This window comes from Pezoporus wallicus, unplaced genomic scaffold, assembly GCF_028554395.1.
Source record: "Pezoporus wallicus isolate ANWC-B61680 ecotype Strahan unplaced genomic scaffold, APGP_CSIRO_Pwel_v1 contig_12044, whole genome shotgun sequence".
Taxonomy (NCBI): Eukaryota; Metazoa; Chordata; class Aves; order Psittaciformes; family Psittacidae; genus Pezoporus; species Pezoporus wallicus.
Window position 1 is genome coordinate 732,593 of NW_026642180.1, and position 24,126 is coordinate 756,718.

Here is a 24,126-nt window from a genome sequence, read left to right on the forward strand (position 1 = left end):
AGACTAGATCTGGTGATTCCAGTTAATTAAATCAATTCTGTTGACTCAGAAAATTAATAAATAAATAAATCAAGAGACAGAGCAACATCTTCCAGCACCGTCAGAGAATTCACAGAGCACCGTGAAGACTCTCTCAGGGATTCCAGCTACTCCTGACCTAGCTGGCAGCAAGGAAATCTAAAGAAGCTGTAAGGTAATAGATTAAATAGAATACAAAGTGTCTCTAAGCATTTTTGTCCTAAGAGGATTTTGGCTTTCAATGCCTTAAAGTTACCTAGCAATACTTTGCTGTAGATAGATATAACACTAAACTATTTCATCAAGTATAGCAATAGTACCTGGGTAGCACCAAGGAAAGGCAACGGGCATCTTAAGTCAAGTTACATCCACATCATGCTCAACAGTTGCTTGAGCATCATGTGGAGTACTCTCCTGCAAGAGTAGCAACACTAGAATTTCCACAGTCAATCAGGGCAGAGAGTGTGTTTTTTACCACACTTTGGCTTGCAGAACAGAACATCTGTTATTAACAATAATACAAATCATCAAGGAAGGTATTTGAAACACAAGAATGATTTAATGGAATTTGTTCCGCTGCAGAAAGAAGGAAGATGATCAGTTGATCATGAAATGGGACTTTTAAAAGCCACAGCACACTTGGGGCTTATAAAGATGTGAAAAGCAGTAACGATAGCTTTACAAGGAGTTTAGTTCACTTTTGTGTGGCTGTGGAGTTTGCAAGTCACACAAGCAACACAGGGATGTGCAGAAGCATCAGGGGGTCAAGCCTTGGATAAACGGCCGGTGGTTTTGTTTTGGGACTGTTTAACATCAAGGGAGGAAAAACACAACACAAATGCAGTTTTACCTGATAAATATCAGATAGGCTGCTGCTCCCAGAATCACTGGCAATGCTACATCCCGACTGGCTTGAAGGGACATGCGTCACCTGAGGATGAGGATTGTCGGTAAGATGCATCTTGGTAAGATCGGCTGGAAGCTGTAAGTAACACAGATGTGGGGAAAGAAAGGAAAACAAGAAGTGTTAAGTTCGATCTGAAAACAAAGTTATGTGTAAAACTTTTGTTACAGAATTGAATATCCATCTGTAACTTAGTTTTCTCTCAAAAGGTATGACAAGTTAGACTAAGCTTGACTAATCATAGAGTGGTCTGAGTTGGAAGAGACCTTAAAGCTCATCCAGTTCCAACTCCCTGCCATGGGCAGGGATACCTTCCACTAGAGCAGCTTGCTCCAAGCCCCTGTGTCCAACCTGGCCTTGAACACTGCCAGGGATGGGGCAGCCACAGCTTCTCTGGGCACCCTGTGCCAGCGCCTCAGCACCCTCACAGGGAAGAGCTTCTGCCTAAGAGCTCATCTCAGTCTCCCCTCTGGCAGGTTAAAGCCATTCCCTCTTGTCCTAAATGAAAGACTACAGAACTTCTTCACTATCCTACTATTTACTTTATTCTAGTTTTGTGTTTATTTTACTTACAAAACAAAAGTCTAAGATACCCACCCTGTAAATTACTACCTATTTCACATGAAATTGGGAAAAGACAAAGTCTGAAAAGCAAGAGATCGCTAAACTCTCACAAACTCCCATTAAAAATAACACATCCAAGCAGTAGGTATAGAAGAGTGAACTGATCCAAGCACAAAGGAAACGCAGCACTTTGAAGCCTATGTTTAGACACCCAAAAAACAGGCTGAAAAATCTATTTTGGGGATTTGAGAACAGCAGAAAGGTCAAAACACTCAGCTGACAAAATCCAATCCAGTGGCCAAGAGACACATTCACTATCTGTCAGCACACGAAGCACGAAGTGACGTACACCGAGAGGTGACGTAAAACGAGAGATGACCTCTTCAACAGCAATGAGATGTGTAGAAGTGAAGAAGGAAAGCTGAGATTTAATTCTGCTCCAGAGCACAGGCTGGCTTCGTATATACTCATCTGAATATGTCCACGCATCTTTGTGCCACATACGGAAAGAGTACGGACACCTATGGGCACAGGGCAGCAAGTGTTATATTATCTCCCTTAAAGCCTGCAGAGATTTGGATTTACTTTTGCTGGTGACACCTCTGTGCTGATGGAGGTGGTTCCTCCGGCTTGTCCCCGTCACAGTGTCTGGTGGCCCCATGCTGCAGGGTGACACTGCTCCTCTGTTCCCAGGGGTTCACACGTCAGCCAGCTCCTCTGCAAGCACACTGCAACGCTATCGGCCAAGCGGCAAGACAGAGGCACGCACGAGCAAGGTCAGTGCGTCATTTGCCAGGAGGATGGCATCCAGCACAGCCCGGTAGCTGCTAGCAAGTTGCTAGGCAGGGCTGCTGGCAGCCCCTGACACACTGGAGGTCACTGCAGCTGAAAAATCCCAGAGCTTTAGTAAATTATGGAACAAATCAACTCATGTGGATTCATCATCCCTGCCTTAACAAGAGCACGGATTTGCTGCAATCTCCCCAGCCTGTCCCCATCTTCATCATCTCCCTACCCCAAAAACTGGCTCCAAGTTCAGCTTCAACCAGATTTCTTTCCATCCCTGAGCCAGTCCCACGCTGACTGTGATAAGACAGACACAAGGAAATTAAATTTAGGCTATCCAGATCCTCAAACCTTCAGAACAGCTCCAAGAACAAAGTAGGACCAAGAGCAGAACTGATCCTATGGGATTTCCCAGGAGAACAAGGGCAGGTGCCTCTCTCTACCAAAAACTGGCACTATCAAAGCCTTTTCTGGCTCAAAGATTCTTCTGTTCCCAAAGAACTGTTCTAATCAATTCATTAATCACTTTCAATCGATCTTCATTCTCCCTGCCAGCACTCCCCTTCATTTCTATCACCTATACAGCACACGGGCATGTAAAATGCTGCGGCTGGAGTCTGCAATATATTCTTGTAAAAGACATTTAATGCAGGTTGGATGCAAGGAAACACCACAATCTCTCTTGAAATTTGAGAGAGAGATAAGGTTTATTTGAGACAAGTGACCTTTAAAGTGCTGCTTGCCACTCTACTCCATCTCCCAAAATAAATCACAGCTTCTGTCTTTCGTATGCCATTTTTATTGCCCAAACTGATTGTTCTTTCTCCCAGAGCTCACTAAGCACCAATACATGGGTAGGGTGTTTCTGTAACAACATCACAGCGGATGCGGGAAGGATGCACTGCATGGGGCAGTGAACTTGCTGAAAGGGGCCTAAAATTGGCTTAATATTGGTGAATAATGTTCACTTTCTACTCAACTATGATTTTGTTTGTGGGAGAAACTTAGAACCTGTTGTTACAATTGCATCCATACCTTGAAAAATTACGTGTTGGGAAACAAGTTCAAAACCACAATGTTCATCTGTGTCCACCTCAGAGGCTTTCAGACACAGGCTTATGTATCTGCCTTATCTTCTAGCTAGTTGTGTGCCCCAGCAGCCACAAATAGGAAAACCCCAAACAGCCATGAAATTCTGATGAACTCAACACAGAAATAAACCATTTACTTGCCATTTTAAACCGTAACTTCTACACATCACTTCTGAACCGCATCTCACTTGATCTCACCTGAAACTATTCCATTTTCAAGCCACCCCACTTGAGATGTCTGATAACTGAAGATGCAAGCAGCACAAGAACTGCCAGGCTACTGGGACACGAGTGTGAACAGAGATTTCCCAGCTAACCCCGATTTTCTAAATGAATACTTAATTTAGCCTCGCAGTAGTATTTCTATCTATACCTATGGCAACACATGCTGTACAAGAAGTGATTTGCCAGCTTCCTCCAAGTCGTATTCCATAATTCTGAAGTTAATTGGAGTACAAATTCCAATATATGGTGTATCTCACACGCTAACAGACCACTTCTACAGGCCCAAGCAGAGTGCGTCTGCAGTGATATTTACTTCCTACGCAAACCCCATTTACTCTCAGCAGTGAAGTCACACAGAGTACTTGGGAATTCAATTAAAAGCTAATTTGGGTATAACAGGTTTTTAAGATTGTAATGCCCTGTACAGCAGAATAAGTTCCGTGAGCTCTGATGAGATGACCAACTCTTGAATCAACTCTTTTGAGAAGCACACTAAAAGTGATTGTTAGCTTGAGGACAGCTTCCCTTTATGTGCTCCCTAGGAAGGTTTTGCTACAAATTAAGGCTATAGAAAAAAATCACTGCACAGTTTATAGGGAGAGAAAAGCAACCACAGAAGTCATAAGTGAATTAATGCCATGGAGAGAGAGTCCCGAGAGCTTTGTCTTTCTATTCCTCATTCCTTCCAGGGAAATGAAAGAGAAGAACCTCATCAGCAGAGGGAATACGCTCTTCATGCTTTACTTCCTAGATGACTTACTTTTGGATTTACCAATATCCCTATGGAAAAGCCACATCTGTGCCTTTTTGCCACAAGTTTTGAAGGCAAGTATCAGTGCTTCCTGGTACACTTTGAATAACCAAAAAAACACATGCTGAAAAGATACAGACAACATGAATCTGCAAAATAGTCTTGACAGATGGACACAAGACCCACAAATTATCTTTTTCCATGTGTAAAAGAAGCTTCACCATTGTGATTTAACCTGCAACAAATGGCATGTTTAATAAACACATTCAGAAACATCCTGCAATTGAGGGCAGCAGCCAAAGGACTCATCATCAAAAGCCAAATTACTACTGGAAGCAGAGTCCACATAGCTCTCCTGGTGTATAGTGTCCATTACAAATCCAAATTAATGGACGGAAAATGGGCAATAAGGAAGCAAAAGTTTCACCTCATTCTTTATTTGACAATAAACTTTGCTCCTTGATAGCAAAGTTTTCCATCAGTTTTCCTAAGTCCCTGTAAGGATGTTCACAACCGATCGATGTAGTCTGGACACAGGAAAAGCATCGGCCTCCGAGGGAACAGTTTGTCCTTTTATAGGCTGTGTAAGCAGGTTTTCTGCCCTTGGTTTTACAGATTGTCAGTAACCTTATACCTTATTTGCTTTTCTGAAGCTCCCTGAAATGTTGCCAGCAAGAGCAATATTCAGGAACACCACTGGGTTTCTTTCCATGAAGCACTTGTACGACTGCTGTGTCACCATAAAACCCACCACGCGCTGCTACACCAACCAACCCTCCCACCCCTGAAGCCAGCTCTCAGCTCCGAGCCCAACTATCCCACTTTTAAGGCACGTGTATTTATTATTTTGTTTATTGCTTGAGGCTTTCCATTAAGAGCTTTTCACTGGTTTAAGCTGGAACCCATTAACACACCCTTGGGGAGTGAACTGTGATGACACTTGGGAACCTCCGAGCTTTAGGAAATGCTCCCGCCTCAGCCTCCCTTGCACCCACGTGGTTTAAGGGCAGCAATTTTCCTCTCTCAGACAATACAGAAAGTCTAGACTGTAACAAAGAGCCAGTGAAAAGAAGCATGTTTGCCTTCAGCTTTAAAAATTACATTATATTGCCCAACTAAAAAGACGGCTTGATCATAGAGCTCTCCTCGGCAGTGACTACATCCTTCCATTCCCTTTACATGCCATTTTCTTTTTACCCCCAAATCCACGATTCGTTACCCAGACACGGGAAGCTGAATTATTTGGAGGGTTCAGAGATGATGAGCGTTTTTCTGCTTAAGTGACAAGGCTCCAAACCCCTACCACAGCAGAGGAAGCTTTGTCTGAGGAGCTGGAGGGTGGGATGGGTTTCCTACATGGCTCTTTCATGGATACCTTATCTCAAGACACCAGCAAGCAGCCAAATGCATTGCACCACAGCAGTCCTGGCCTTTTGGAGCCCATCCCAGGCAGCATGTCCGAAGTGGATAGGACACCGCTGGCTCTACTTCCACGTACTTTTCCTTCCACTGGCATTACAGCATCCAGCTGTTTGGATGGTCTCACTATGTGCCTGAGTGTCCATCATCAGCTCGTGCATTTTCACAACACAACTGATTTCTTTAATTAGCTCTATCTTTTCTTTCCTCCCCCCACTGGAATCAGAGCAGTGATGCTCACTCCCCCTGACACAGTCAGTCTCTCACCAAGCAGACCTTTCTGCATCCCAGTTTTTGCTCTCATACATCCCACTCATTTCCACCTAAGACAAAACAATGAAAAGAAAAACCCCCACCTCTCAGATGTTTCTCCTTGGCATCAGTAAGGGAATTGTTTTAATCATCTCTCATACCCTGCTAGCAAAATAATGAGAAACCACCAAAACCAACTGGAGTTCTCTGAAGTCATTTTGCTGAATTTTCATTAGCCTTTTTTCCCAAGGATTGATATAAATTCACTCTGGTTTACGTTCCCCTTTCACATTCTGCTCCAGTTTAAAATACACTTAGAGCTGTGTTAATGGGAGAGGAGAAAGTTGCTCCTCTGAGATACAGAAAGTGGCCACTTTGGTATCCACTGAGAGGGTAAGACGAGCCCAGCTGAATTAGCGATGCTGACATCAGTCCTCAGCTAACTTAATGCAAACAAACCCATTTCCTCCTTCAAGACCACAGATGTTCCACCAGTGGCACAAAAGATTTCTTCAGATTTTTAAAGAGCAGCAAAGATGTCTTTTTGTTTCGAAAGCCAACTGATGGATCAGCTGTTTTCCCAACAGGATCAGACAAAATCCTGGAGCCTTCAACAACATCATGCAAACAAAACTGGTGCCTCTCCAATTATACCAACTTCAGATCGTTTTCCTTTCTAAAACATACAAAAGATGGGCTCGCTGGCAATAGTTATGTCAAAACTTGTTTCGATTCATTAGCTACAGTACATACACACTCCAGTCATTATCAGTACTATAGACACAAAGCTCAACGAAATAATGACCAAGTTGATACCATTCACAACAGCCTCGCAGTGCCCTGGAAACCCTTGGAGCCTTCTTAAAATAACCCCAGGCTTACAACAAAAACCTAAACCAACCAACCAAAATGGAACAAAAAAACATCTAAAAAAATAAAAACCCCCAGAGGCTTTTCTATGCCTCTGGCAGCCAAGAGCTTCTTGGTCTTCACGGCTCCTACAGCACAGAGAAAATAAAATCCTCTCAAGTATTACGTTTCCTTAGTTACAATAAGGTGACATGAGGACAAAATCTCCAACTAAATTCTGGTGTCGCCTTAAACCACGCCTGCAATGCAATTTTAATTTGGTTTTCGTAGGTCTAAATTATAGATTACTGCTATGCCTTAACTCACGATAACGCTAAGAGTCTGACACGCGAGCGTCTCGGCTTTGGAGAAGAAGTGCATTGAAAATTCACCCGCAAAAAGACGTACCAGCATTGATGGGAGCTCGTAACACTGGGAATATCCAACATGGAAACCCCACGTTGCCTCTTTTTTGCTTTCCAACCATCAACTAATACAGAGCAACAGTGGAAGGTGTCCCTGCCCATGGCAGGGGGTTGGAATTGGGTGAGCTCTAAGGTCTGTTCCAACACAAACCAGTCTGTGATTCTATGACCTCTGGTCCATTCCTAGCACAACACTTTTAAAGTGTCAAGAATTATGCTTTGTTATTATGAAAATGTAACAGGAATGTTCAAATAGGCTTATCTGCAATGGCAGAGTTCAGATTTTAATGAAAACTAATACAGTGCAAGACTAAAGAGAGCCTTGTCTAAATAACCACAGCAGAACACAAACCGTGGCAGCAGCAAGTGCTGCTATGACTTGTAGAACTTCAGCTCCTTACAGAAGCCGTTACAACTCCAGCACCACACAGGCAGCAGCAGTGTGACATGTGGGGAGCTCTCTCTCATCCTGAGACAGGTCTGCAGGGCACGCATACGCCAAACCTGCATCGCGTTTCATCTCAGCTGAATAATTTATAACCCCTTATATACACTGATTGGTAAAATGCAGGGGTGATGATGGTTCCTCTTCACACATCCTCAGGCTGCTACAGCCTCACTTCACTGGGATGACCCCCAAGTGGCAATCGGCTCCTGGATGCAGCTCACAGGGCTGTGAGGATGCATGGACACGAATGCTGTGAGCAACATGTTCCCTCACAGCTCCGAGCTGTAGAATGGGGACCTCAGGTCCATGCAAAAAAGCCAAAGGAACACCAGTCTTCCACCTACGTTTTCTTTCTGTATTCAGAAAGAAATGTATTCGTGGAAGTGAGAGGAGCAAAACAGGGTGGTTCGGAACTGGGCTGTAGCTTGAGCAGAACTGTAACTAAGCAGGATTAAAACAAAGTCTGGGAGGAACTCAAGATAGGTGGTTATTTGCATATCAAGAGCCAATTTCTGATAAAAACAATACTTCAGGAAAAGGCTTTTTCTGTTGAAAACCAGTATGATGTGTACTTGCATTTAACTTAACAGATACCGGAGTACAAGAAAATCCAGCTTTTCCAGAGTAAATGGCCACACAGCTCGTATTAAGCCATTTTTATCTTAAACTATCAAGGAAAAAGTGCATTTAAAAAGTTTGATGGAAGTTGGTTTAGAAAAGAGTTTAACTTTTAATTAATTGTAAGGAAAAAAATCATCATTCATCAATCCAAGCACTCACTCTCCAAATGCTCAGGGTTCAGGGTACCGAGTAACAAGAGGCATTGCTCCTAAAAAGCAGTATGAAAGAGAAGCGATGCAATCCTGTGCAGGGCATGGAGGGGCAAAGATCAGAAAATATGGAATAGGAGAGCTCATAAATACTCTTGAGGAGCTGGCTGAAACTCCTAAAGCTCTGTAGAGGGCTAAACCACGCAACTGAAGCTCACAGGAGGGAAGAGAACCACCAGGAACCAGAAGAGAGGAGCTCACAGGGTAATCACCCACTGCCTGTGCTTGCACATGGACTTGAACACTTGGGTTGAGGAGCACTCACAGGTCTTGCTCTGGGTGATGATGAGGTGCTGGGCTGGAAGAAACAGGTACAGACAAGGAAAGGCTGGAGAGAGAGGCAAGGCCAAGAGGACAACAAAGACATTGTCAAAATTGACTGAGAATCAGTTAATTCTATTTGTACTGAAAACGTTTAAAATTCATCCTACCAGGGCTACTTTCCACCTAAGTGCATTAGCAAAGACAAGGATGACACGGAATCAAATCAAGGACACACTATCCAAGCTCTGCTTTTCTTCTGAGGAGCTGAAAATAATCCTTAACTGCATGAAGGTTTCAACTCAAGATCTTGGAGATCAGATCGATGCCCTTTGGAATCAGATGATGTTACACTGATTTTACTTACGGATAACTAAAACCTGCATCACAAGCCTGTGATAGGGGAGCAGGAATAGGAACGGGACTGAAAAATGACTCCAAGTCTTCTGCTCTAACCCAAACAAACTTTCACAGAGCAAATGCATCTTGTTATTATGCTTCGCATTATTAGATTTTCTCTAAAGAACAGAGAGAAGAACGCCACTGAAGCCTAGAGGAAATAAATTACTGTCTACTGTCATAAGACAAGTTTAACATGCACCTGGGATCTTGAATGAAACTGTTTTCCTTCAGGAAAAAAACATTTGAGAAGCTTAGATGTTAATTCATAAACCCTTATTTTCTATAAAAAGCACATTATCTCAAAAAGCATCCCCTTTTAAATATTCTCTGTAGATCCATTATCCAATCACTCCCTATTTTCCCCATCAGGCCCTCCTGCTACACAAACAGGGTAGCTGTGTATGCAGTCTGGGCTTGGAAAATTGTTAGGCTGTGCATAAAATTTCTATTACAGAAGAACCATATACATCTGAATCGTTAAGTTTCGAGCTCTCCTTCCAATGACTTCATAACGCAGCTACGGTTAAGAATCTAATACCACAAAGTGCATTACAGATAATTTAACAGACACTGAGAAAGTTATGATCAGAATTCCAAAGATGATCAGCACCTTGCTGAGATACATCTGAATTATTCACATGTTCTGCTTTAAAATACTGCACTGGTATCAGAAGAATTGAGTGTAAACTGAATGCCTCTTGTCCTGGTGAATACAACCAGCCTTGGAAGCAGACCTTCACCAGTCTGATGCAAAGATCCTTCACCTTGCTTCATTTTACTCCAGAGTCACAGTGGTTTGACAGCTGGGACTGCTTTGATTGCTGTTTGTCACCATCCTCGCTACGTATCATACTCACTATGTTTGCTTTAAGCTGCCTGCATCTATCTATCTGATCTTAAGGTCCTTTCCAACCTAACTATTCCATGATTCATCTTATCTCCCAAAGTCAAGCATTCCAGAAGGTGTACGGTCTCTGGGGCAGAGACCATTCTGATGTGCCATTCTGCCCCTGCCACTGGTACCTCCAGGCAAAACTGATGGAGGAACAACCATCGTCTCCCAGCAAAGGAGCTCCCAGCAAAGGTGACCTCTCCTGGACACGTTTCCAAGTATCAGCATAGCTTTGAGCAACACTGTTGATCTCTACAAGAAGCTGTTGGAAGGGCTGAAAGGTTCATACACAATGCTCACAGCTCTCCCAGCTTATCCTCCTTTTAGTAGCTCTTTAGGCAGGAAAATAGATGGCACTGATTACTGAAGTCTACTCTGTCCCTTTTGCTTTTGGAAGTCAAAAGCAACAGAGTCTCTGGGAGATGTGTGCACGATGCAACCCAGTGCAGACATCCCTTCTACCCAGGGAGCATCTTCCAGAGCTCCTAAAGCTGCTGCTGCAGGTCACTCCACAGCCACACAAGTCAGCCTCCTCAGGTCAAGGCTAAACTTCAGCAGTACTTTCCCCCTTGGATACCTTGACCAAAGCTTACCTGTCTGATTAGTCATACAAAACGTGACTTCATTTTGCTCTGATTGAATCGAGGTACCATTACACCACCACGCTCAGAACAGCTCTAATTACAACTGAGTCAAGAGCCCATTTTCAGACTATTGTCCCATACCAGTTTAAAGGCAACTAATGAAAAACGTTCTGGGACAAGTATCTCCAGAAATGTAAGAAATTGTTAATTTAAGCACTGAGAAAGCAAATGACAAATCAGATGTTCACTGCTCTGTGGCAAGAAACTGTTCTAGGTTCAAAACAGTACCATAAATACCTGACATTTTCAAGCTAGAAGTTATGAAGTTGCACATTTAGAAATCTGACATCAGTTACTTTGCTATATGTATATGTATTATTATAAGCACCCGTCAGAGACGGATCTGTGGTACAAAGCTCAGATCAAGCCAAATGGAACAAACTCAGACATAGCTCAGCTCATCATCAGTGTGTTTAATCCTTCGCACAGTCCTCTTCAGCATTGCAGAACACCACGAAATGCTCAGTTTAAAAGTTTATGGGGGGTTGAGGGAGCTTTGGGGGGCTTTGTGGGTTTTGCAAAAGGGGACTACAGGTGCTTTTGGGGTTTTAAAGATAAAGAACTTTTAGCTATGATTGGAATGCAAACCCAGTTACACCAATTTTCATCAGCCATTAAAAAAAGAAAAACCAAACCTCCCCATCCCCAATATTTATACCATTATATCTATGAATACTAAATGGGTGACAAAATGGCTTGACTGGCATGGCAGCAATCCACTGGCTACCATCCCCAGAGCTGACAAAGGGGGGCAAAAACCTTCACCATATTTTACATCATTACTTTACCAAAGCCCCATTTGAGCATAGGGTAGGTGGTTTTTTTGTGGTTTTTCACTGGCCCCAAACCCTAGGGAAGGAGCAAGCTCAGCTGAAGCACCAACGTGACTAAGCATTCCCATTTTTTTAAGCAATGACACTTTCAGACCTCCTTAATAAGGGTGGTGCGGCTAAGCTGAGCTTAAGTAAACTCATCCTTTCATACGTAATGTCTACAGAGCAGGAAGGGAAGGCAGCAGAAGAGTCTACTTGAGACATGATGATGATACAATCAGGCCAACCTCTGCCAGCAGGAACTCCAAAGTGAGGAGCTGCAATTACCCGAGATGAGCAGACGGAGCCCATCTACCCCTCAAGGCAGTTGAGCACCAGCAGCTCCTTCACTGGATGATGGGGTGGACTCAGCACACATGAAACAGCCAAAATTCACCAACACGTAAGCCTGCATACTCACACATTGACTTTGGCAACTGCACATGGAAACCCTAAAGCCCGGCACTTTAACCCTTATGCACTGTGAGCTTCCATTTACTGATGAGACATAACCCAACAGGGAGAGCCATCCTGCACAGAGACTCTGCACACCCAGCTCTCTCCTTCCCCACACTATGTCACACAGGCTCTAAACTTTTGGGGATCAAAGTCAAGAGCAAATTTCTTGCTCCAAAGTCAATGCCGCATCTCGTGATGTCAAGAGCACAGGGATTGTGCCCACTGCCTCCAGACCCTGCTGGCTTCACATGCAAGGAAGTTGCACAGTCTTTATTCCTGCCTGCATAAACTGCAATATAAATACAAAAGAGTAATAAATAATACAGAATACACGCCTGGCCTCCGGTTTGAAAGCCAATTCCCACGTCTTAGGTGCCTGCTTCTTAGCAGTAGCATTAATAAAATACCAGCAACTCAGCTGATTTCCTGACTGAGCAAACCAAATAGTGAGAGTCTGACAAACAGTTTTTAAAGGCTTTTATCTCAATAGGTGACTTTGCCCGAATGTTCTAGATTTCATTACCTCCCTTAAGAGGAACACCCTTCCCTCCCCAGTCTCACAAACACACTGCATCTTCAGACACACACAGTTATTTGTGTCCTTTAAAGCTAATTGCAATTACATAGTTCAGCTAAATAATAACCAATTCCACAGTGCTGCACAAAGGGAACAAGCAGGACAGCTTCACACAGCTTGGGAATCAGAGCATCAGTGGGTCTGCACAGCAATATTTCCAAGTTAGCAAAAAACAAGCAGTCACAAAAATGCCACGCTTCAGTAACACTTGCTTCATATTTCTAGGCTAAAAAGCAAGCTTTAGACACTTCATAAGGAAACAGCATCTTTTTCATGGTTCCTGTTCATTTGTAAGCTACTGGTACCTAAAGCAAACCCCAAGATTTCAAGGTCCCCCCTTTCTGTTTGGAAAGGATTCCACCAGAAGAGCCCATGCAGAGTCCGGCATCTCAAACCCCCGCGTGTCGCTCAGAGAAGGGAACATTCAAACAGCACCACGGTTGTCAATACATGGCAGAGGAATGCAGCACAGACAAAATCTTACTTACTTTGGAGGCCCACGGTTGCAGGCAGTTGGCGTAACATCGAACAAGAAAAGCCATGTCTTAGGCTGGGGAGGGGGAAAAAGTTTATTTCCTCAAATAAAAGCCAAGGAAGGAAAATATTGAGCAAAATCCCTTCTGGATCCTCTGTAACAATCATAAACCAAAGCAGCAAACATACATGTATGCAACTTCTCAGGCTTGAATTTCACACTGAATTCAATTACAGCTTCCACTATAGCTGAGGAGTTTTCAGTATCGCAGTGAGTTAGCAGCAGCAGCAAGCCCTATGAAAATGTTCCAGTTCTAACAAGCACAGAAATTGAAATCAAAATGTTTCCTGGCTTTTCAAATACAAATAGCCATCCGTTCCCCCAGGCAAGAGGCATGCGCCCGAAAAGTGCTGCTAAAATGGAATTAATGCTGAAATGGATTAGAACTGCAGGTTAAAGCAACAATGCATCAAAAGGTGACATATGAATTCTTCAAATTCCCTTTTTTCTCTTCACTCAAATGAATTGGCAAGTGGCTTATCTTCGGGTCCACTTTTCGGGAACTTCACATTCATATTGTAGCTGGAATCCTGCACGGGTTCTTCAGCATCTCAGGCGATCCTGGAATCCCACAGCCTGGGTATTAAAGTTTCTTCTTTATACTCTTGTCCGTCATAAGTGCAAAAATTCGATTAGTGTCCAGATTGTAGCTCCAATATTAATGCTCTAACAGGTTTGCTCTGTGGAATCTATTAAAGCCTCTGCAATACAAACCCTTTTCTCTTCTGCTCCCCCCCCCCCCTTCCTCCTCTTGTTTTAATGCAGTTTACAACTCTGCAGTGTTGCTCAGTATTCTAATGCATCAGTCGGACCCCACGGTTAATCCACGCCTAGCTTTTCCAATTAAAACATCTCTGGAACGCACAACAAAATAGTACATCCATGGCTACAGCAAGCCTGACTGCTGGAGTCCTAATTCCTACTATCTTTGCTTGCTTCTCAGCAGCTCCCTCAGGAGAAGCTCCCATCGATTGGATGCTCCGCAGCAAGATGAAATATCTAATAAGGAGGAAAGAGAGTGGGAGGGGAACGGAGCTAAAAGGATGACATCACCTGTATAGAAAGCCTTTAGAAACTGCATTAGATCAATTGGCTACTGGAGCTGCAGATGCAGCCAACAGAGCATCTTTATTGACCTGATATAAACACACAGATCGGTACAGCAACTGCTCAGCAAACCCCCCTGCATTGCATTTTATATCCTTTTATGATCTATTCATGCATATGTTGGAACTCTCAATATGTTTCTTTCTCTAAATCATTTTTTAAACGAACCACATGCATCTATTAACACTTTCCACAGTATTTACGTGGATTATTCCTCATCTCTGCCCCCAGATTTAGAAATGAGTATAATAAATACCTGCAGCCGTTCGCATGCATGCACATACAGATACACCCAGCACCAGCTCACAACAAAACAATTCCTGCTTTCATGGATGTATGTCATACCACAGGCTCAAGGTTTTTATCTCATCCTATACACTCACGAGGAGATTTCTGTCTGGAATGAGAAGTAAATTTCTTATTGGAGGGTGGCATTTATAATTCTCATCATTTAATCTCTTTCTGAAGCCACGTTAAAAGTTTCGGTGGGTGGGTTGGGTTTTTTTTCCCCTCAATTAAGACCAATTCTGTTTCTAACCAAAACTGCCTTAATTCTGCTGTAGTCAGTGGAGATTGATCCTTTCTCTTTGCTGCTAAAAGCTGCAATATTTGCAAGCAGCTCCGTGCCTTGGAAGGCAGCCCAGCCTGCTGGAGAGCTGCTCCCAGGAAGCACCTACGAGATCCCACACCTTGGAGCCGGGGCTGCCGCCGTGCTTTCCATTCCTAGAAGGCAAATGACTTCTGCTACCGTGCAAGGAGGGAGGAAAGCACGGAAGAGGGAGGGGACCAGGGGTGCTGGCTCTGTGAAAGCCATTATTTAGGACTCTGGATCATTTACTTCAGCTACAAGAAGGGCACTCACTGCCTCTGTATTCCTTTCTTTGGAAAGCATCTTCATCACCATGTATCTCATTATTCCCGGTCTGCATCAGACTTGAGGGTGATTCTCCAAGACAAAACTATGACTGATAGCCACAACCTCCTGTACAGAAGCTTCCAAAGTGAGCCGGGGGCTACTAGAGCCAAAAATCCCTTATTCCGATTACTGTGCCAAGGGATCCAACACATGGATGAAGATTCTCACATTTGTGATGCCAAGTTATACCAAGAGGACCCCCCACCCCACCTCAAACCAACAGCTCCCTTCAGCAGTCATCCAGAAGTTGAATTCTTCCCAGCAGATAAGCCAAGTGATGCTGGGAGCTGCACCTGAACTAAGAAAATAGCCTTCCCCTTCCTAAAACTGTCTGAAAGGAAAAAACAATAACTGGTATTAAATGTCTGAATTTACCTAACTTCTATCAGATAATGAAAATAATAACACATGCATCATAAATATTACTGGGTTTATTTTGTATTTGAAGGAATATTTGAACTGCATTCCTCCATTTGCAAAATGTACAAACGCAGAGTCTATTTTATTAAAAGCTAATTAGTTAATTAATTAAAAGTAATTACTTCAGATCTCCAAAATGCACCACAGCAGCTATACAAATAGCTGTTTCTTTTCCTGTTCCTCCAATACTGAACAATAGGCTAGACACGTCAGCTTCACCTTGCAGTGACTGTACTGCATCCCTTCTCATAATTCACAAAACTGCATTCAGAAGCATCTTCAACATCAAACTGATCAACCTTCAGCAGCAATGAGCACTCAAGTACTTTCAGGCAGCGTTACCTGTGTTACAGTCATCACAATTGATAGCAAAGGGAAGAGAAATCCCACCCAGCTAAAGGAAACCTCTCCCTGCCTGCACGCCCACCGATAGCACACCTACTCCATCCCTGGCTAAGCGAGCACGCATCCGTCTCCCACCCGCGACTTAAACCCGCCGCAGCGGGCACGGGCTCCATCCCACCGGGGATCCTGGCAGGGACGCCGGGATTTCACAACGACGGTAAACACGGGCTCAATAATGGGAACAAAATCCCATTTCCTTCCAGTTTTGCCTTTAAGTGGAGATGACATCATCGCTCCGGCCGTCCCGCCAATGAGCGGCAACGGCAGCACCGCAGGTCCCGGGGGGCTGCGGCCGCCTCTGCCCCAGCCCCGAGCACCGGGAAAACCTGACCCAGTTCCACACCCCAGCTTCTGGGGCATCCCCCCCCACACACAGTCATTCCCGTTCCCTTTAGGGCTTGGGTTTTTAACACACGCATGGCTGCAGCCCCAGCTCCCTGCAGCACACGCTGTAAGTTGCTATACATCAGCTGGTTTTATACATCTCAAAACTGGAGCGACTGGGAGATGGAAAGAACAAATGATCCAGTACAAAGGCTGCTCCATAGCAGTCACAATACTTGGGAAGAACTGCAGCATCGGGCGGAATCGCAGACAGTAAATCACCAGTCTTATTTCTAACACAGATTCCAAGTTTTCAGAGCATCTTAAGGAAAAACCCCTGCGGTCCACAGCCTCTGAATTAAAGGTGGTCTTTGTTTCTTCACAACGATTTCTTTCCATGCTTGAAATACCACTCCATACATCTCTACACATCATTCCCTTTATCCTCCCCTACTGCTATGTGAATCCTGCCGACTGTTGAATAAATCTGCATGTTCTAATCGCCTAACAAGAGCAAGTCACTGAAAAATGGGATGTTTTTAGAAGGGTAGAAAGGCCTTTCATAATTTAAACGCACGTTCAGCAGGATCAGAGCCTCATTTAAGGACACCACAAAGTGAAGTTCCGCAAAAGCAGAGCCCTCGCGGCTGACAGCAAGGGACCTGTCAAGCAGCACGACTTCTCCTGATCCATCAGGGAAAGAAAAGCCCATTGTGCCGTGCCGGCGGGAGGACAGCGCCGAGCTCAAAGCCATCGCGGCTGAAAAGGCAGAAGCCACCGGCGAGCCGAGGGGCCTGGGTCAGGGATGTCTGTCCCCCTGTCCCCCGTGACCACTGGCACGCTGTCCCCTGCTGCTGCTGCAGCACCCAGCTATGCGCTGGTACCTTCACTTCTCCATACCCCCCATTTAGAGCACAGCAGCGAAGGTAGCATCCTGCCTCGGAGTGCACAATGGGAGCTGGGGAAGGAGGCCAGCTGCTTGGAAAGCAATCTGTCACTGCACACACACGGGCAAAGATGGGCCAGGCTAAAATAATTCATTCTAACACAGTTTTGTGAGTGGGAACTGCCAGCGTAATGCAGAAATATTTCAGCATTAAGGGCACCTGCATCGAGAGGTTATTTCAATGTGTGTGAGTGCTTGGAGTGTTTTGGGAAAGGCGGGTGGATGCAGGCAGAGCCAGCTGCAGCGTGAGCTGGATGCAGCCCTGGCTGTGCTGGCACGGCTCATTCCGTGTCACTGGCACGCTCCTCTGGCTGCTCCCCGCCATTTGACTTCAGCATCATGACGAATCACTGCACTTTTGCTGCAGGGTTTGCCCCTCGTTAGGGCTTCTCAGGAATCCCTGTTGAAAGGGGAAAAGAAAAACAAAAGGAAAACATTCCAACTCTCCACCCTGTTCCTGACCCTTCTGGGAAGCAGAGGCAGGGAAAGCGGTGCCTGTTCCCCCTTCAGGGGGACATTCCATGGTGTGACCGCATCCTTACAAACATCACTTTCCACAGCAGCACTTACTAACAGGCTGGAGAAAAATCCTACCCAAAGATCTGTAAGACTCACAAGTAGTAGGAAAACACACTACATCCTAAGGGAGGGAGCGAGGGAGAGCGGGAGGGAGCGGGAGAGGGAGGGCAGAGACTGTCATCATCCCCGAAGTGATGTAAGCTTCTAAATATAGCACCAGCAATACAGAAGGAACAATAAAAAAGGCACCATGGATTCAATTTCTCCACCGCTTTCGCACTACCCCAACCCTCTTTTCTCAGCCACTGTGTTAAGCAGGGAAAGGTCACCTCCTATTTGCAGCGCTCCAGATTTATGTGGTTTTTATAATACTTCCTTAAATATGTTTATAAACTGCAGCTCTCTCCTGCAGATCTGCTGGTGCACACACGCTCTGCAGAGCAGGCCAGCAGCATGATCAGCATGGCAAACAGGGACCACGCCAACACGGGGGGAGAAAGGGAAGCCATGGACTCAAACAAGAAGTTCATGTCTACGGTTTGAAGTGAGATGAATCATTGCACGCTCCTCCCTTCCTTCCTGACATCTCGTTTCAGCCAGGGGTGGGGATGTTTAGGAAGGTACACAACCCCAAATCCTTGGTGATGGGCAGGAGGGGACGCCAAACCCAGCAGGGTCGGTTTGTGGGATGGTACCCACCCAGAGGTACCGAAAGGAAGAAATCTCTAATAGCCCACAGCACACCCTCCCGAACACACTCAATTCTGCCCACAAAACGTTACCTCCATCTAGTCTCAAAAGTTCCAGCCCAAAGCTAACATAGACCTGGCCTTAATTTCATCAACTGCCACCTACGTGGTGACCAGTTGGAGTTTCACACTGGGAAACTGCAAACCCACCAACGTACCTGTTCATTTTCATGCCCCAAAATTCAATATGAAAGCCAAAACTAAACACCACTTCTTCCCTCATGTATAAAACCTGTGTCTCGAGTTAGAACGAGCAGATTAAGACTACTTAATGTTGAAGACCATTAAAGTAGAAGGTGTTCTACCCCATGCGAGGGGGTTGGAACTGGATGACCTTTAGGATCCCTTCCAACCCAAACCAGTCTGGGATTCTACTTAGAACATACGGTACCAGCACACCTCTCAAGAAAAAAGTCTGTGATTAAATGACCTTGAGAATAACATTAACTCCACAGATGAGGTTAAAAATCATTAAAATGCCACTTCCAATATTTCTTCTGTCATTTTCCTCAAGGGCTAACACCAAACTGGAAGCCTGAAAGCAGGAAAGGGGGAGGAATCTGACTCCTGCCACATGTCTCTCTAAGCAAGGGTGGTTTTGAGCAGTAAACTCTCATTTATCAGTGGTCAGGACATGCAGCCAGAAGAGCGTCTGTGACACAAGCATCATCTCAGGCACGACATCTCATGAACGCTCTTACTCTAGGAACAGACCCATGTCTGGAGGAATCACGCTGGTTTTCTGTGTGTGGAGTCTACACCACCAGACTTGCCTGTGCTCAGGTGTAACTCCATGTGCCAGCACCTCGGTTGTGCCTGGATGCAGGCTGGGACCAGCCAGGCAGAGCACAGCCTGAGCTTGGTAACAGCGTGAAGAGGGGAGGAAGAGGCAGGTAAGGCACTGGCAGAAGTACTCCCAAGGGGTTTACCAGCAGGGTGACCACAGCACAACACAATGACCACAACACAACATAAAGATCCCTATATCAGCTGTGCTGGGGAAGCACCATGCAGCCCTAGAGCAGCTCCACATCGGATGAAGCATCACAGTGCAGTGATTCCCAAACTTCCTCATCTTCTAGAATGATCCAGCCCTTATCACCTTTAGATACCCCCAGCATCACTTGAGGTCCCTTCCACTGAGGGCAAAACAAGCACAAGCCCTGTTATTCTCACCCAACCTAAGAAACTGATCTTACAAGATAAAGCAATGGGTGGGCAGACACCGTAGCTACACTCCAAGCTGACAAACCACAACTGCTAACCAAACTCAAAAGGAAACAAAAGTCATCAAGACAATACCAGCATTGTGGCTACATTACCTCAAACTAAAAGCTTCATCATATAAGAACAAAAAACTTTAATACTCAGCGACAGAAAGCAACTCTGACTTGCAAGAGCAAAGTTAAGTACCAACAAGGAATTGAGCCTCAATCATGGCCCCATTTAGCCAGAGACTTCATTTAATCAACTATTTCAAGTATTTCATCTGTCAAATATATCCCCATTAAGAAAGTCTCCACATATCAAATGTAAAATTACAAATGCCGTTAAATGTCATTAGATAGCAATCAGTTCTACGCCAAAACCAAAGATATTCTTTTAGCTATTCTCTTGTACAGACAGTGGTTTTGATGCCAAGTTTTTCAAGGAAAACAGGGCATCCAAATGCTTGCTTTATGCATTGATGTTTTCTGATGGCGATTTTAACTGAACCATTGCTCAGGATATTCTCAGTCCTTAACCTGGTCCAGAAGGCTTCCCAAGAACAGGAGTCGATATGGATTTCCATACCACTTTAACTCAACATTGAAAACATCACCAGGACAGTGCTTTAAAGAAGTCCCTCAGTGTTAGGTGACATTCAAGCCAACAACTCAGACTTCCAACTCTTCAGGATAAAACCCAAAATGACCCTTCCACTCCTCTCTAAGGAATGATGAGCTTAAACCTAAGTGAAAGGTTGAGCTGGCTACAAATGAGAATACACCCAGGCTGGTACACTTCAGTACAGCATATTGAACAGAAACAGCCCAGATGGAAGACAGGAAAGAAAGAACAGATCCACACGTGCCACCACCTCCCTGCGTACAGGAACCAGCTTGCTGGCTGCTCTGCACAAGAAGCCACTCCGTTTGTCATTTCAAAAGCCTAAAACAAGGCTATCCAAAACAAGGATCTGTCAAAGAACTGCAACTGAGACACAGAAGGGTTTCACAGCCCCCAAAAAGCCTGATGTGCCTTTCTCAGGTGCAGAGCACTGCTCTTCATCATCAACCACCCGGGCGACGCGAACGGTCATGAGCAGTGGGCACAACCCTCACTCATCGCTCTCAATCTTGTTTGCTAAGAGGCTGTTTATAAAGAATTAATGACTTTGAAACTGCCACCCAGCCCCTCAGGCTCCATCAAAACACAGACTAACTCTGAACGTGCCACATTAAACATACTCTCAGGCCTTTTCCAAGGAACTGAGTTCATTTCCACCATGCTACACAGTGAAAAGAGGAGGAAGAACTGGATAACTCATTGTGTGGAGAGCCATTATTGAAATCTTGACTTCTTGTGCATGGTAATATGCAGGATATCCAGATTTTTTTATAGGTTCTTCTACCACAAGCTGCCACAGAGCAACAAAAGGCCCAACAGAACATCCCTCCTGCAGCACTGCCAGCGCCAGGTTAGGTCAAGGTCTCAGCAGCTCTCTGGTTTAACAGAGCAAAGAACATTCCCTGCAAAGCACAGACTGTGCTTGGGATCAGTTTCTAAACGGTTCCAGGCTTCCTGGTGAAGCTGCTCAGTTCATGATGTGTTTGGGCTGCAAGCAGGGAATAAATGTGAAAATATCCACAAGTTGTTCTGGAATCATCACACAGACACGTGCCTGCAGAGCAAGCAGGGGGCAACACAGACTGGCTGCAGGGACGACACTGGGATCACGGAGCTGATCATCACCCCAGATTCCAGCAGCCCCTGGGGACAGAGCAGTTCTGCAATTGAGTGCTTGAGACAGAGAAAGGCTTAAAAAAGGTCTTTGCAGCAAGAGAAGAGCAGAAAATGATGATGGAAGCACTGGGAGAAAAAACAAGAGAGAAAATTCCTGCAAAGCCATTGGCAAAACACGTATGAGCCCATGTGGCAAAAAACAGCTGCTGCTTCAGCTGCATAAAAGGTGAAAGATGGGTAAGTCAGTCCTGTGAGCAACCCCACAGTGTAGCTCTGAACAGCAACTCAGTACCTTGTTCCAGGACCGAAGCTGGCAGTCTGGCAGAGCAGGAAGATGTCCCTCTGTCCATCCATCCATCCTGCAGGAGAATGATGCCGCATCCCAACACAGTGCCCTTGCCCACAGGCAGGGAAAAGAGCTGTGCAGCACTGCCAGCAGCCAGGCTCGAGTCAGTACAGGTGCTCACTTAAAATAAACCCTCCCTGGTTTCAGTTTGATGCAGTTTCACTTGTGCATCACTCTTAAATGCTGTTAAACAGCTGCACATGTCACCTCCGAATTGAGGTGATTCCTGTAATTCACGGTTTATATATAACCTGCTTGTCGAGAGCCTAAAACCGTCAGGGAAACTCCTGAATGTCAGTTTTGAACAACTACAACCACTCTCCTCATAGATAAATTGGGGTTTACAGGTTACATCTGTTACGTCTAATAAATAATTTTATCTGAAAACCGCAGATTTTAACCAAAGGACAGCATTTTCAGCAAGTATTTTCTCAATCAGTGCACAGACTGCCCAAGCCATCACTCTTGGCAGACGTTCATTAATTGATTTAGGAAAGCACCAGTGGTCTATGGACATTCCTGGGAAGGCTTTTAATGCCCAGCACACTTTGAGGATTGGGGTTTTGTTAAGGACCATCATAACCAGCGCCAGACTTTCAAGGAGTCCTTGACAGTCACACTGCTGACAAAATGAGCAGACAGAATCAATACATAAAGTATGAGTGAACCTGCATTTGGCAGCTTCCCCCTTGCTTCCAAGAGCCAAGGGAAGCGCGCGAGGGCACTGTCTGGGCAGATGCTGAACACAGGTTCCCAAGCTGGACACCACCAGGACCCTGCTGGAAGCTGTCCCCAGTTTCCCTGGGCGAAGCAGCATTTAGCCAGGGAAGCAGACACCTCTAACACCGCTTGTCATGACCGCTCCATCAGCCCCAGCCTCTTCTTTGCTCCTAAAGACCTGCCTGGCAGAAAGCCAGGGGCCCCAGACATGCACTTGGCACAGAATCCCAGCCTGGTTTGGGTTGGAAGGGACCTCAAAGCTCCTCCAGCTCCAAACCCTGCCACGGGCAGGGACACCTTCCACTGGAGCAGCTTGCTCCAAGCCCCTGTGTCCAACCTGGCCTTGAACACTGCCAGGGATGGGGCAGCCACGAACCTGAAACCTGCTCAGGAAGTGAACACGGTGCAGATGCGGCTTCTTTTTGATCACAGAAGCAAGAAAAACATTTAAAATGGCAGGACCTGAGCAGAGCTACAACAAGCGATGGCACACGGGGGCTTTGCAGAGGTTCTGTCAACAGAGGCTCTGCGCACACCGCTGCTCTCAAGCACACTGACCTGTGCGTGCGGACCTGACCTAGCCCACCCAATAGTCAAGGTGAGGATTAGAACAGGGGAAAACCCTCATTGTAAAAGCAGCACCAGGGAGAAGGAGCTTCCACTATCTCTTTACATCGCACGACACCGCCAGAAAGCTACCAGTGACATTCATTTCTGTACCCACAAGTACACAGCAGGACTCGTGGATTTCAGCAAGACCCAGGGTTTCTCCTGATTCGTTCGTTAGTAAAGCTACAATTCTCTAAAGCATTTTTTGAAGGTGTCAGAAAGAGGAAGCATGGACACAAACACATTGAAAAGCAACGAGCTGTGAAAAGCAGCATCCTCCAGCTCAACAACAAGTGATTTTGGCCACAGCCTTGTGAAAACTAATCCCAACAAAGAGATGCCAGCGATGCTTCGTCCAAGTTCACCAAGGGGCAGCTGGAGGCATCCTGTGAGCTGGTCTTAGTTGGTTTAGATCAATGAAAGGTACCATTTCAGCAAGTCTACCTGGTGGTTAAAAATAGATTATAAAAGATCCATAGTGTTTTATAGCATTTAAAAGGGAAAGGATTAATGACGGTAAAGCACCTAATGGGTTTGATCCACGGCCTTGAAATGTGACTTAACTTCCTACAATTGTGAGCTACCCTTCGCTAACTCCAGCCTCTGACAGGATTACATTAAGTAATGATCAAAGAACAAGAAACTTGCCACTCAAGCAGTCCTCAGCAACAGCTTCTCTGAAGATAAATGCTGCTACAAGGCTCCAGGAAAATTCTGACATGATGTGAGCATTAAGATAGTGTCCGTAAAACGTAATATTATACTAAATCTTTTAAACCTCCTCCTCCTCCAAGGGTTTAAAAGAAGTAAATTTGCATCTCTGAGGGAGGGGATTACTAGAGAAGTTTGGTACCAATTTCTTTATTCTGCTCCACAATGAACTAACATTCGAAATGCTGTCACAACTGCGTAGAAATACACACTGCATCATACACACGTTGTTTTTAAAACACAAATATTCTTCATTTAAAGAAA

General features: G+C 45.0%; 1 protein-coding gene across 8 annotated transcripts in view; it reads right to left on the reverse strand.

The window, feature by feature from the left end:
• Positions 1-24,126, reverse strand: part of RAPGEF6 (Rap guanine nucleotide exchange factor 6) — a 112,915-nt gene that overhangs the window by 43,246 nt on the left and 45,543 nt on the right. For 7 of the 8 annotated variants that reach the window (XM_057428171.1, XM_057428169.1, XM_057428165.1 and 4 more), the window contains one exon: positions 869-1,000. In XM_057428171.1, the coding sequence (XP_057284154.1) occupies positions 869-1,000 (132 nt within the window). Of the gene's footprint in view, positions 1-868; positions 1,001-13,097; positions 14,274-24,126 lie in introns of those variants that run through there. The other variant, XM_057428170.1, reaches the window with a different exon arrangement.